The 15,213-nt window shown below is 54.2% G+C and overlaps 1 protein-coding gene across 1 annotated transcript in view; it reads right to left on the bottom strand.

Annotated features, from left to right (window-relative positions):
- Positions 1–14,454, bottom strand: part of LETM1 (leucine zipper and EF-hand containing transmembrane protein 1) — a 55,066-nt gene extending 40,612 nt beyond the window's left edge. The window contains exons 1-2 of the mRNA XM_029062176.2: positions 14,167–14,454; positions 4,705–4,762 (exon numbers count right to left, since the gene is read on the bottom strand). Of these exons, the coding sequence (XP_028918009.1) occupies positions 4,705–4,762; positions 14,167–14,260 (152 nt within the window). The 5' untranslated portion in view covers positions 14,261–14,454. The remainder of the gene's footprint in view (positions 1–4,704; positions 4,763–14,166) is intronic.
- Between the last annotated feature and the right edge of the window lie 759 nt (positions 14,455–15,213).

Raw genomic sequence — 15,213 nt, 5'->3', positions numbered from 1 at the left:
TTGGGTCTCTTTCCCTTCTCAATTCACATACGTTTCCAGAAGCTTCGATTACCACTTTCAAGACGATAACTCCCAAATCTGCGTTGTTATCGATAACCTTCCTCCTCCTCTACAATCTCACTTCTCCTTCCTCCAGGACATCCCTGACGCCAAGAAATCAATCACCTCACAATTCCAAAACCCAGGCTTTAACCTTGACTCAGCTCTACCTTTCAACCCACACATACAGTCGCCAAATCCAGTCAGTTCTTTCTTCATGATGTCTGTAAAATCTAGAATCTGCTCCTTCCACGCTGGTCCAAGCATTTGTCCACTCTCCCATTTCAACTAATGCACCCGCCTCCTCGCTGACCCTCTTGCCTCCAGGCAGGGAAGGTGGTAAAGAGCGGACATGTGGCATGGAGTTGTGCATCAGGAAAGGGGAGACTGGCCAAGGTGACCAAATGGAGCATGAGGACCTGCAATAAGTGAAGGGGAACAACAGAGAGGTCTTTGTGGGATGAGAGAACAATGTTGTGGGTATGGGGGAGGGAAGATGGGGGGGTGGTTTCCTGTGGGACAGGGACTACATCCTACCTGATTACCTTATCCTACCCCAGCTCTTTGTACAGTTCTGGCACACAGTAAGCACATAGAAAAAAAATACCACAATTATTATTAAGGCAGATGAGGAGGTTGTGGTTAGAGCGGCGGATTTCAGAGTTGGTGAGAGAAGAGACTGTATAGTGACTGAGACAATGAGATCATGCATGACTCCAAGTTGAAGAGTGGGTGAGGTGGGATGGAGGAGTCAGTGGACTTACGGAGTGTGAGGAAGCGGGGCAGAGGGAAGGTTGTTGGGAACATCCATGTGGATAATGAAGACCCAAAGGATCAATCTTGGTAAGGGGGGGGAGAGAGAGAGAAAAAGAATGTAAGAAAGGCAACAAAGGGGTTCAGAATGTTGGCAATGGGGTCTGGGGAGGGGGTCAATGATGATGATCAGTAATTGCACAGGGTGGTAGAGGCAGATGCTGTGGGCTTCCAAGGAAGACAGAGAGAAGGATGGAGGGGAGGGTTTGATGAAAGCAGCAAGAAGCAGATCAAAACCTCCCCCTTTCCTAGTGAGGCTTGGGGAGTGGGAACAATAATAATAATAATAATAATTACAGTTCTTGTTGTTTACTATGTGCCAGGCATTGTTCTAAGCACTGGGGTAGATACAAGCTAACCAGGTTGAACACAGTCCTTTGTCCCACATGGGGCTCACACTCTTAATCCCCATTTTACAGATGAGGTAACTGAGGCCCAGAGAATAATAATAATAATTATGGTATTTGTTAAGTGACTACTATGTGCCAAGCACTGTTCTAAGCACTGGGGTAGATGCAACGTAATCAGGTTGTCCCACTGTGGGGCTCACAGTCTTAATCCCCATTTTAATAATAATAATAATGTTGGTATTTGTTAAGCGATTACTATGTGCAGAGCACTGTTCTAAGCGCTAGGGTAGATACAGGGTAATCAGGTTGTCCCACGTTAGGCTCACAGTTAATCCCCATTTTACAGATGAGGTAACTGAGGCACAGAGAATCGAATCCCCACTCTGCCACTTGTCAGCTGTGTGACTATGGGCAAGTCACTTCACTTCTCTGTGCCTGTTACCTCATCTGTAAAATGGGGATGAAGACTGTGAGCCTCACGTGGGACAACCTGATTACCCTGTATCTACCCCAGCGCTTAGAACAGTGCTCTGCACATAGTAAGCGCTTAACAAATACCAACATTATTATTATTATTTGAACCCATGACCGCTGATTCCCAAGCCCGGGCTCTTGCCAACTGAGCCACGCTTTTACAGATGAGGTAACTGAGGCCCAGAGAAGTGAAGTGATTTGCCCAAGGTCACACACTAGACATGTGGTGGAGGCGGGATTAGAATTCAGGAACTTCTGACTCCCAGGCCCGGGAGTCACATTGAGCCAATGAGGCCCTCCCTGGAGAGAGCAGCAGGAGAGACTCTATCATCTGTGGAGAGCAGCAGGAGAGACTGTATCATCTGTGGAGAGCTAAGTTTCAGTGATGGCGAAGAGGAGTAGTAACTGGGTCAGGAACAAGTGATTCTCTGCGCTTCACAAGCCAACCTCCTCGCTGTGCCCCATCCCCACGGCTTCCACTGCCAACCTCCTTCCTACTCCCGGTGGCAGATCGCCGCTCTCCCCACCTCCAATGCCCTTTTGAAATCCCATCTCCTCCAGGAGCTCTTCCCAGAGGATTGCTAACATTCTCCCAGCTGCCATTTCAACACTTCTGTGCACCTGAGTGCTCCCCACCACTCCTGCCCCTCACTTCCCACTCTATTACTTCCTCTCCTCTGCAAACTACTTCAGTTTCTGTCTTTCCCAGATGATTTTAAGCTCATTAAGAGGAGACATTGGGCCTACTGACGTTATGCAGCACTCTTCCCAGGCTCCTAGGGCAATGCCTTGCCCACAGCAGAGACTCAATAAATACTATTGCTAGATTGACTGACTTGTCCTTTCCCCACTGCCTTAAAACATCTTCATTTATTCATTAATCTACTGAGTTTGGAGTTTATTTTTGACTTTATGCACTTGGCCATGTATCCCTTAAGCATTTTGATACTTACTCCAGCTCTTCAGCACTCATGCACATAACCTTATACTTTACTATTTCTAATTTATTTTACTTTCTCCCTCTGTAGACTCTAAACTCCCGTGGGCATGGATCATGTCTACCAACTCTACTGAACTGTACTTTTCCAAACACTTAGTACAGTGCTCTGTACACAGTATGTGCTCAATAAATATGAGTGACTGTATTGTACTTACCCAAATGATTAATTCAGTGTTTTGCACACAGTAAGTGCTCAATAAATACCACTGCTTGACTGATTATGGTTGTCTGGGAAATACTTTTCTGGGTCCTTTACTTCTAATTGCTTAGGAAAATTAGAATTACTGCAACCGACATCGGGTCTGTGCACTATCTACGCCTCCAGCCTCATTCTATTCATCTCTTCAGGACCCGAACATGCCACAGCAGAGCCAGTCAGCGGTCGGAGGGGATCAAGAGTTTGTCGGGATGGTGGGAAATTCTGACCGAGTACCAAAATACAGAGTAAAAATGCTGCCACTCCAGCTTATTAAGTGGGCTTAAGCCCCCTGCTATGCTGAGAGCTACAGCAGCAGCAGGGGAGTCTTTTGTCTGGAAGCCCTTCTGGCTCCAGCTGCAGATTCACTTGGTGGAATGAGCAGATGGCTGAGCCTCACAGCCAGAGAGCTCGCCCTGGGCATCCCGGTCCTGCTGACCCGGACCTTCTCCTCCTCACCACAGAAGGGGCCTGGAATTTCCCTCCAGCCATCTCACCCAGACACAACAGCAAAGGAGACTCCCCTGGCTCCCGCCATCAACTTAAGAAAGCGGGGCCCTCCCTTCTAAACCCAACGTCTACCAAAACCGAGCCTGCATCGACATCCTTGTGGGTCGGTTCCCACAGTCAGGAGACAAAGAATCCACATACTATTTTGAATGGTGGTGGTTGCCCATCCACCACCAAACAGAAACTTGGATAATGCCATGATTACAGGCTTGTAAGACAGAGAGGACAGTGGTGCTGTCTACAATGATGGGAAACTCAGGGGGAGGACAGGGTTTGGCACTTCAAGTGCCTAGTATAGTATTCAGCATACAGTAAGCACTCAATAAATACGATTGAATGAATCAAGTAGAAACTCTTAACCGTTGGCTTTAAGGAGCTCAATCAACTCTTCCCTACTACTTATCAATCAATCAATTACTAATCCACTCTCTTCTCCCACTGTACGCCAGTTCGCACTCTGTTCTCCTCAAGCCAACCTTAGTCACTTTGCCTTGTTCTTGTCTCTACTGCCTGGAGCTCCCTTCCAGTTCACACGGGGCAGGCAGACAGCACTTTTCTCCCCATCTTCAAAGCCCTTGTGAAAGCCCATCTCCCCCCAGAAGGCCTTCCCAGATTCATTTTTATCCTCTCCACTTTACATCTCCCCACCTACTACCACTTCAACACTTCCATGGAGAGAGGAGGGAGAGAGGAGGATGAGGGGAGGAAAGCAGGAAAGGAGGAGGAGGAAGAGAGGATTTGGAAGGGAGGAGGGAGAAGGAAGGAGAAGCACGAGGTCTGGATGAAATTCTCCTCAGGGAAGAGTCTGCTCCTTGTCCTCAGCCAGAGTTGGCCTTTGGTTTGCTGCGTGGCGGGGGGAGCTGGGGTAGCGGGGACTAAGGGGGCTGGACAGGGTTGGAGGGGACTGGGTGGGGGTCCAGCTCCTGTCTTGGGGTTCCCAGCCTGAAGCCTCTACATGGCCAGACCCCATCTTGCCTCCCACCCGCAAAGGAGCCCCAGTCTCCCATCTTGGGACTCGCATGGGACCCCAAGCCCAGCCACCAAAGTGCTGCAAGCCCCACCTGTTGCTCTCATAAATTTCTGGCAGTGCTCTCCAGGGTGGAGAGGAACTAAAGGCGGTGGTGTCCTCCAAGAGCAGGCAGAGGAGGGGAAGGTAGAGGTTGAGAAGGGAGTAGAGGTAGGATGGCATCCATTTGGAGGAAGGAGATCAAATGATGTCTGCAGACCCTCCCTCACCCAAACCAAACCCCGGGCCGACCAGCTGACGGAAGGAGACTGCAGAAGAGTCTCCAGCCCCAACCCTCCCCGGGGGTGGTACTTACAGAAGGTCTGCCAGCCGTAGTGATGCGCAGCTGAGACAGGCACGGTCTCCCAGATGCCCTAGAATGAAAATGGAAAAAGCAAATCACTGGCCTGCCAGGCTTCCCATTCTGCTCAGGCCACCCAGCCTAGGGTCCCAGAGAAGGTGGCAGAGGAGAAAGCAAGGGAGGAACAGGCAACAGTTCACCCCTGGCCAGTGCGAGGGAGTCGCTCTCAACCCAGCGACACCAAACAACACCTGACACCAAACAACATCTGCGTGCCAGGTGTGGGGCTTAGCCCCAGGGAGAGGACGCCTGGAGCCAAGGATATGCTTCCTGTCCTCCAGGAGGTTCCGGTCAAATGGGAGAGACAGGGAGGCAGGCATGAGGAAATTGCAAAGACTGGAAGCAAAACAACAGACAGGTATATGATGCTAATTCTATCTGTTAAGTATTTACTATGTGCCAGGCACAGGGGTAGATACAAGATAATCTGGCCAGACACAGTCCTTGCCCCACATGGGACTCACAGCCTAAGGGGAGGAAGAACAGATATTTAAATCCCGTTTTACGGATGAGGAACTGAGGCAAAGACAAGTGAAGTGACTTGCCCAAGGTCACACAGCAGGCAAGTGCTGGACCCAGAATTAGAACTCAGGTCCTCTGTCCCCCAGGCCCGTACTGTTTCCACTAATAGTATAGCAGGATGAAATGAAGATGGAAGTGCTGTAGGGGTACTGTTAGACCAGAAGCTTCCTGAAAGCAGGAATTGTGTCTTCCAATTCTTGTGGACTCTCCCGAGGGCTTGGTACAGTAAGAGCATAATAAATACCACTGCTTGATAGGGGTGACTGGGCTTGGGGCTTCAGAGTTGCTGCGATACATACTGTGTGTGAAAGGTTGATGTGGGGGGGCAGGGCAGTGCATAGAGGGAATTGGGGAAAGGGATTTGAGAATCTTAGATCTAATTCCATTCACCTCTCTTATTAATAGTAATGATAATAAAAATTATGGTATTTGTCAAGTGCTTACTCTGTGCCAGGCACTGTATTAAGCGCTGGGGTGGATATAAGCAAATTGGGTTGGACATATTCGGTCTGTCACCAAATCCCATCATTTGTTTCTTCACCACACCCCCTGAATTTACCCCTTCATCTCCATCTGCACTGCTACCATGCTGACCCAAATGCTCATCCCATCCCTTCTTGACTACTCCAGCTCCCTCCTCGCCGACCTTCCTGCCTCCTGTCTCTCCCCACTCCAGTCCATACTTCACTCTGCTGCCCGCATCATTTCTCTAAAAGAACCATTCAGTCCTCTAAAACCTCCAAGGGTTGCCCATCCATCTCCGCACCAAATGGAAACCCCTGACCACCAGTTTTAAGGTTCTCACCTGCCTTACGCCTCACTGATCTACCACCCAACTTGAGCACTTTGCTCCTCTTACACACCAACCTACTCCCCGTGCCTCGATCTCATCTGTCTTGTCGCTGACCCCTCGTCCACCTCCTCCCTTGAGTCAGGCACTCCCTCCCCCTTCACGCCTGACAGACCACCTCTCTCCCCACCTTCAAAGCCCTATTAAAATCCCATCTTCTCCAAGAGGCCTTCCCAACTAAGCCCTCAATTCCCCTATTCGCCCTCTCTTCCGCGTCACCTAGGCAGGCCGAAGATGCAGTCCGTGAGGCCTCCCGCCCACCTCAAGTGCCCATGGCTCCTCGGTGCCAGGGAGGAATTAGCTTGGGGCAGCTGGCTCCCCCATCCCACACCTATAGCCCCGAGGGTTCCAGGAGGCAGATGGTGTCCTCCTTTCCCATCCCGGAGGTTTTAACCGCCCCTACCCGTGAAGGGTGCCCAGCTGGCAGGGCCCCTGCGCCTGCTACTTGTGCCTGTCTACTTGTTTTGTTGCCTACTTGTTTTGTTTTGTTGTCTGTCGCTCCCTTCTAGACTGTGAGCCCATTGTTGGGTAGGGATTGTCTCTATCTGTTACCAAATTGTACTTTCCAAGTGCTTAGTACAGTGCTCTGCACACGGTAAGCGTTCAAAATATGTGACAACGAATGAATGCTTCCCGTCCACAGTCCCTATCATGCCCTCCAAACCCATAATGGCTGGGTTTGGACCTCGAACCCTGGGAACCGCGGCAGGGAGGGGATGCGACTGCAGCAGGAGGGTGGGGCTGCAGCACAGCAGCAGGAGGAGGAAGAGGAGGAAGAGCGGCAGAGTCCCACCAGAGCCAGAGCTCCCTCTGCACCAGAGTGGCCCAGATAATAATAACAGTAACAATAACAACAGTAAATGTGGTGTTGGTTAAGCACTTATTATGCATGTCTGTACGTATCTATGTGTTGAGAAGGTCAAACCGACAGGGTCTGCTGACACTGAATATGTGGGCTGAATGAGGGAGACGAGTTAAGGATAAAGCCAAGTTTGAGTCAGGAAGGATGGTAGTGCCGTCTACAGTGACAGGAAAGTTATGGGGAGGACAGGATTTGGGTGGGAATATCAGGAGTCCTGTTCTGGACACGTTAAGTTTGAGGTGTTGGTGGGACACATCCAAGTAGAGATGTCCTAATAGCAGGAGGAAATGCGAGAATGCAGAAGAAGAGAGATCAGGCCTGCAGATGGAGATTTTGGAACCATTTGCATAGAGATGGTAAATTGAAGCCACGGGAGCGAATGAACTTTCCAAGGGAGTGGGTGTAGATGGAGAATAGATGGGGACCCTGAAATGAGCCTAGAGGGACTCCCACAGTTCAAGGGTGGGAGGCAGAAGAAGAGCCTGAGAAAGAGACTGAGAATGAGCGGCCAGAGAGACAGAAGGAAGAACCAGGAGAAGACAGTGTTGGTGAAACCACGGTTGGACATTTCCAGAAGGGGATGGTCCAAAGTGTCGAGGGCAGTTGAGAGGGGAAGGAGGATAAGCATGAATGGATGGGTGGAGGACTAGCCCCGCTGGGCTGCTGGCTCCATCAATCAAGCAGTGGCCAGGAATGAGGTCATCAGAGCAGCCTGGGGGTGCAAGTATCCCAGCCACCACAGGCCCACCCCCCCACCCCACACCTCCTAACAAACCAACGGTGCCCTACCCAAGGTCCAAACAATTTGTTTGTAGAAAAATTAACGGTAGTTATTTGATGCCAAGGTGGATTACAAATCCGCTCCCACCTTAGTCAAGAATACAGGTGCCGAGCGGGGCTCCGTCTCCCACTGAGGCAAGGTAATACGAAAAGGAGGACGCACGAAGCCTCAGAGCACGCTGCAACCCAGCCGAACCCTGGGCGTCCACGGCTGAGGGGGCACTGGCAGGGCGCAATGCCGTCGAGAAGGGAGCGGCTCTCTAAGCAACAGCTCCGCGTGCAGAGAGAGACAAGGAGGCAAAAGATATGACTAGACAAATGAGTGAGACTGTGTCCCTGGTTAGAGCACAAGCTTCCCGTGAGCCGGGAGTGGCTCTGGCCTCTCTTCTTGGGCATTACACTCAGCAGGCACTGGGAAGGTGCTGGTGCTGTTGCCAGGGCTCGGCAAGGCCCATGGGTTTGAGCTCCAGAGGTTGGCCACCCATCTCCGCATCAAACAAAAACTCTTCATCATTAGCTTCAAAGCACTCAGACACCTCACCCCCTCCTGCATCTCACTACTCTCCCACTAAAACCCAGCCCGCACACTTCACTCCTCTAATGCCAACCATCTCCCTGCACCTCCATCTCATCGACCTTGCCACCGACCTGTTGCCCCCATCCTGCCTCCGGCCTGGAAGTTCTATCCTCCTCAAATCCGACAATTTCTCTCCCCGACTTCGAAGCCCTACTGAAATCACATCTCCTCCAAGAGGCCTTCCCCGACTAAGCCCTCCTTTCCTCTTCTCCCATTCCCTTCTGCATCACCCTAACTTGCTCCCTTCATTCTTCCCCCCCACCCCCAGGCCCACAGTACTTAGGTACAGATCTGTAACGAATCTGTCTCCTCCCGCACACTGCAAGCTCGTTGTGGGCAGGGAATGTGTCTATCGCTATACTATACTCTCTCAAGCACTCAGTACATTGCTCGGCACAGAGTTAGCGCTCATATACAACTGAATGAATGAATAAAAGTGGTCGATCTGGCCTCTGAGGTCTCTTCTCCCCACCACAGCTTTATTCATTCAATCGTATTTATTGAGCGCTTACTGTGTGCAGACCACTGTACTAAGCTTCCCCCAACTCTCTGCTGCTCATCGTACACCCCAGCACCCAGGGCCCTTGCAGATCCAGGTTTCGGGAGGAGGGGTGGAGGGAAGGGGATGGGAATGAAGCCTTTTTGGTAGCTAAGGCTATTACCTTGCACATACTAAGTCCTAAATACATAACAAATACCGTCATCATCAGGCTGGGGACACTCCCTCCCTCCCTCCCCTCAGCCCCTTCCACCCCCCACCCTCCCCTGGCCACAGCTCACCTCACATCTGGGAAAGGAACCGTGAAATTAGACGTGGGGAGCCCAGCCCTCCACCCCCCTGAAAGGCTGCCTCGCATCAAGTACTTCGTCTAAGATAAGGTTGTGAGATGGGACAGTCCGCGTCCCAAATAATAATAATGGTATTTGTTAAACTCTTACTATGTGCCGAGCACTGTTCTAAGTGCTGGGATGATAATGTTGGTATTTGTAAAGCACTTACTATGTGCCGAGCACTGTTCTAAGCGCTGGGGTAGATACAAGGTAATGAGGTTGTCCCACGTGAGGCTCACAGTCTTCGTTAGAGCAGCAGTGTGGCTCAGTGGCAAGAGCCCGGGCTTGGGAGTCAGAGGTCATGAGTTCAAATCCTGGCTCTGCCACTTGTCAGCTGTGTGACTGTGGGCAAGTTACTTAACTTCTCTGTGCCTCAGTTTCCTCATCTGTAAAATGGGGATTAAGACTGTGAGCCTCATGTGGGACAACCTGATTACCCTGTATCTACCCCAGTGCTTAGTACAGTGCTCTGCACATAGTAAGCACTTAAATACCAACATTATTATTTCTTCCCATTTTACAAATGAGGTAACAGGCACTGAGAAGTTAAGTGACTTGCCCAAAATCACACAGCTGACAGGTGGGTGAGTCGGGATTAGAACCCATGACCTCTGACTCCTAAGCCCGGACACTTTCCACTGAGCCAAGCTGGGTTAGATTCAAGGTAATCGGGGGGTCCCATGTGGAGCTCACAGTCTTTATCCCCATTTTCCAGATAAGGGAATTGAGGCCCCGAGAAGTGAAGTGGATTGCCCAAGGTCATACAGCAAACAAGTGGCAGAGTCAGGATTAGAACCCAAGACCTTCTGACTCCTAGGCCCGTGCTCTAACCACTACGCCAAGCTGCTTCTCATAGTCTAAGGAAAAGGTAGAACAGGTACCAAATCCCGATTTGACAGGTGAGGAAACTGAAGTCCTAAGAGCTTCAGTGGTTTTCCCAAGCTCACACAGCAGGCAAGCGGCTGAGACGGGATTAGAACTCAGGTCTCCCGGTGCCCAAGTCTGTGTTCTTTCCACGAGGTCACGCATCACCGTTTTTGGGAAACATCCCAGTGTGGAACTGTAGATACGATCCAAGCCGGGGAGTCAGGACACCTGGCTTATGAGGCCCACTTCTGCCTTTGGCCTGCCGCACGACCTTGAGCGACCCACTGAACCTCTTGGGGTCTCAGCTGCCTCATCTGTAAAATGAGAATGAGAGAGCTCGGCGTCTCACAGGGGTGGGGGTGGAGGGGCTAAGGGCCTCTCCCCCTCTTGCCTTGTGGCTCCGTTCCCAGGTATAATAATAATGGCATTTGTGAAACACTTAGTATAATAATAATTATGGTATTTAATAATGATAATAATAATAATAATGTTGGTATTTAAGCGCTTACTATGTGCAGAGCCCTGTTCTAAGCGCTGGGGTGGAAACAGGGTAATCACGTTGACCCACATGAGGCTCACAGTTTTAATCCCCATTTTACAGATGAGGTAACTGAGGCACAGAGAAGTGAAGTGACTTGCCCACAGTCACACAGCTGACAAGTGGCAGAGTCTGGATTCGAACCCATGACCTCTGACTCCCAAGCCCGGGCTCTTTCCACCGAGCCACGCTGCTTCTCTTTGTTAAGTGCTTCCTAGGTGCCAAGCACTGTTTCTACGTGCTAGGGTAGATAGAGGGTAATAAGACTGCCCCACGTGGAGCTCACAGTTTTAATCCCCATTTTACAGATGACATAACTGAGGCACAGAGAAGTTAAGTGGCTTGCCCAAAGTCACACAGCAGACAAGTAGCAGAGACTCTGACTCCCAAGCCCAGGCTCTTACCACTAAATCACGCTGCCAGGCACTTTACTAAGTGGGCTGGAGTGGATATTAGCAAATTGGGTTGGACACAGCCTCTGTCCCACGTGGGACTCAGAGTCTCAATCCCCATTTAACAGAGGAGGGAACTGAGGCCCAGAGAAGTGAAGTGACTTGCCCAAGGTCACACAGCAGACGAGTGACCTTGTGACTCCCAGGCTCATGGTCTATCCACTACACGAGAAGCAGCGTGGCTCAGTGGAAAGAGCACGGGCTTTGGAGTCAGAGGTCATGAGTTCGAATCCCGGCTCTGCCACTTGTCAGCTGTGTGACTGTGGGCAAGTCACTTGACTTCTCTGTGCCTCAGTTCCCTCATCTGTAAAATGGGGATTAAGACTGTGAGCCCCACGTGGGACATCCTGATTCCCCTGTATCTCCCCCAGCGCTTAGAACAGTGCTCAGCACATAGTAAGCGCTTAACAAGTACCAACATTATTATTATTATTATTACACCACGTTGCTTCCAGGTACGAGCTGGGGCACCAGGGGTGAAGCCACCTGGGACCCGAGAAGGGAGTCCCCAGGCAGGGAGGGTGTCTGCTATACTATTCTATTGTCCTCTCCCAAGCGCTTAGTACAGTGCTCTGCACGCAGTAAGCGCTCAATAAATATAAATCAACAGACTGACTGATCTCTTCCACCGGCCCGGCTGGGAGGGACCCGAAATCTAGCCTTAGCTCCCCTTGGAAAAGTGGTGTGGCCTCGTGGCTACACCACAGGCCTGGGAGTCAGAAGGTCATGGGTTCTGATCCGGGCTCTGCCACTTGTCTGCTGTGTGACCTTGGGCGAGTCACTCCACTTCTCTGTGGCTCAGTTCCCTCATCAGTAAACTGGGGATTAAGAGCATGAGCCCCACGTGGGCCAGGGACTGTGTCCAACCTAACTTGTATCTACCCCGGGGCTTGGTACAGTGCCTGGCGCTTAGTAAACACTTAAATTCGCGCCTCCTCCCCCCAAAAAAAGTGGGCAGAGAGAAAATCATGCTGCATTTTATACTGTCATTCTAAAGCTGCCTTTCCACCTTGCGGAGGGGCCCGCCGTGGGGCACGGCGGTGTCGCCCACCTCCTCACCGTCCCTCGGTCTCGCCTATCCCGCCGTCGACCCCCGGGCCACGTTCTCCCGCGGTCCCGGAACGCCCTCCCTCCTCACCTCCGCCAAACTCATTCTCTTCCCCTCTTCAAAACCCAACTTAAAGCTCACCTCCTCCAAGAGGCCTTCCCAGACTGAGCTCCCCTTCTCCCTCTACTCCCTCTGCCACCCCCCCTTCACCTCTCCGCAGCTTAACCCTCTTTTCCCCCCATTTCCCTCCGCTCCTCCCCCTCTCCCTTCCCCTCCCCTCAGCACTGTACTTGTCTGCTCGACTGTATATATATTTTCATTACCCTATTCATTTTGTTAATGAAATGCACATCGCCTTGATTCTATTTAGTTGCCATTGTTTTCGAGATGTTCTTCCCCTTGACTCTATTTATTGCCAATGTTCTTGTCTGTCTGTCTCCCCCGATTAGACCGTAAGCCCGTCAAACGGCAGGGACTGTCTCTATCTGTTGCGCTCAATAAATACTATTGAATGAATGAATGAGGGGAGAGGCTCGGGCTCCCCCAGACCTCAGGGCCTCGCTGGGCCTCCTCGCCCAGATCCTGCCCAGAAAGCCGGTGCGCTCCCAAGGCAGGTGTGGCCCACGGCCTGGGTTGGCGGGCACCCAGGAGGGAGGTGCCCGGCCTGACGTCTCCACGGCAACATCCCGCAGGCCTGGAGACCGGGAAGTGGGGGGGAGGAGGGGAGGGAGGAGAGGGAGGAGGAAGGGGGGGAGGAGTTGAGGGAGGAGCAAGGGGAGGGGCAGGGGAGGGGATGGGAGGAGGAGAGAGGAGGAGGGGAGGGAAGAGAGGGAGGAGGAAGGAGACAGGAGGGAGGAAAAGGAGAGAGGAGGAGGGGAGGGATGAGAGGGAGGAGCAAGGAGACGGGGGAGGGAGGAGGAGGGGAGGGAGGAAGAAGGGGAGAAGGGGAGGGATGAGAGGGAAGAGGATGGAGACTGGGGGAGGGAGGAGGGAGTGTCTGTTCTCTAGACTGGGAGCCCGTTGTGGGCAGAAATTGTCTCTACTGCTGAATTGTAGTTTCTGAGCAGTTAGTCCAGGGCTCTGCACGTAGTGTCTAAATAAAAGGATTGAATGAATGAATGAATGCGGAAGAGGAGGAGGAGGGGAGCCAGAGGGGAAGAGGATGGGGGAAATGGGGGACGATGGGGAGGAGAGGAGAAGGAAGATGGGGGAAGAATGGGGGGAGGACGAGGAGGGGGAAGAGGACGAGGAGGGGGAAGAGGATGGGGAGGGGAAAAAGGATGGGGAGGGGAAAAAGGATGGGGAGGGGAAAAAGGATGGGGAGGGGAAAAAGGATGGGGAGGGGAAAAAGGATGGGGGAGGAGAAGGATGGGGAGGAGAAGGGGAAAGGGGGAGATGGAGGAGGGGGAGGATGGGGTAAGGGGAGGGGGAGGATGGGGGAGGGGGAGGATGGGGGAGGGGGAGGATGGGGGAGGGGGAGGATGGGGGAGGGGGAGGATGGGGAGGGGGAGGATGGGGGAGGGGGAGGATGGGGGAGGGGGAGGGAGAGGAGAAGGAAGAGGAAGGGCGGGGCGGAAGGTGCGGGCAGCGGGGCGGAGGGCGAGGGAGGCGCCGTTGGGGCGGTGGATGAGGCGGCGGGATCCTCCGCCCACCAACAGGCCCGGCGGCAGCAGCAGGAGGGGCAGGAGGAGCAGGAACAGGAGGAGCAGGAGGAGGAGGAGGAGCAGGAGGAGCAGGAGGAGCAGGAGGAGCAGGAGCGGGGCCCAGGGGCGGACGCCCGGGGGAGAGGGAGAGGGAGGGAGAAAGGGAGAGGGAAGGAGAAAGGGAGAGGGAGAGGGAGAGGGAGAGGGAGGGAGGGAGGGAGAGACCCCCGATCCCCCTGCCCCCGCCCCTCCTCCCCTGGGCCTGGCAAAGCCGGACGGACACGGGACCCGGCCCTCCCCGCCCCCTCCGGCGGGCCTGGACCTGGGACGGTCCTGACTCCGGACGGCCCTGACTCCCCCCCGCCCCCCCGGGACGGTGCTGCCCCCCGGCCGGTCCTGCCCCCCCCCGCCCCCCCCCCCGGCCGATGCCGCCCCCGGGAGGCTTACCCCTTCGCGAGGGCGGGGCCCGGGACGCCTGCGGCCGGGACAGCCGGGCGACCCCCCGCCCCACGCAGCCGCTCTTCAGGAAGATGGACGCCATGTGCGGGGCCCGGCCCGCTCCGGCCTCCCGATCCCGATCCCGATCCCGATCCCGATCCCGATCCCGATCCCGGTGGGGCGGTGCCAAGGAGGCCGGCGGACGGTGGAGGACGGGCGGGGGGAGAGGGCGCCGACCTGACGGACGGCTCAGCCCCACCGGCCCTGCCCGGCTGCCGCCATGTCCCGGCCGCGACCTCCGCCGGACGCGGGCGGGGCGGGGCGGAGCGGAGCGGGGGAGGCGCCGCCGGCCGGTCCGGTCCCGCCCCGCCCCGCCCCGCCCCGCCCGTCCCCGCGGCTCCCATTGGTGCGGGGCCGCCGCCCGCCGGCCGAGCGGGGGCCTTCCCGGGCGAAAACTACAACTCCCAGCGTGCCCCGGGCCCCCGCGGGGCATGCTGGGGTTTGTAGTCCGGCCGGGCCGTCCCCATCCCGCCGCCGGCCGAGCGGGGGCCTTCCCGGACGAAAACTACAACTCCCAGCGTGCCCCGGGCCCCCGCGGGGCAAGCTGGGATTTGTAGTCCGGCCGGGCCGTCCCCATCCCGCCGCCGCAAGGTACCCTGGGGCTCGTAGTCCGACCGGGGTGCCCCGCCCCAGATAAAATGTTGGTATTTTGTTAATAATAATAATGTTGGTATTTGTTAAGCGCTTCCTATGTGCTGAGCACTGTTCTAAGCGCTGGGGGAGACACGGGGAATCGGGTTGTCCCACGTGGGGCTCACAGTCTTCATCCCCATTTTACAGATGAGTTCACTGAGGCACCGAGAAGTGAAGTGACTTGCCCACGGTCACACAGCCGACAAGTGGCAGAGCTGGGATTCGAACCCATGACCTCTGACTCCCAAGCCCGGGCTCTTTCCACTGAGCCACGCTGCTTCTCCCCCTCCCCTCCTCCTCCTCCCTTCCCGCGCCCCCCCCCCCCCCCCCCCCCCCCGTTTCCCCTCAGCCCTGTGCTCATTT

This window comes from Ornithorhynchus anatinus, chromosome 4 (genome assembly GCF_004115215.2).
Source record: "Ornithorhynchus anatinus isolate Pmale09 chromosome 4, mOrnAna1.pri.v4, whole genome shotgun sequence".
Lineage (NCBI taxonomy): Eukaryota > Metazoa > Chordata > Mammalia > Monotremata > Ornithorhynchidae > Ornithorhynchus > Ornithorhynchus anatinus.
The sequence above is the reverse complement of the archived record's forward strand: the minus strand, read 5'-3'. Positions and strand labels throughout refer to the sequence as shown.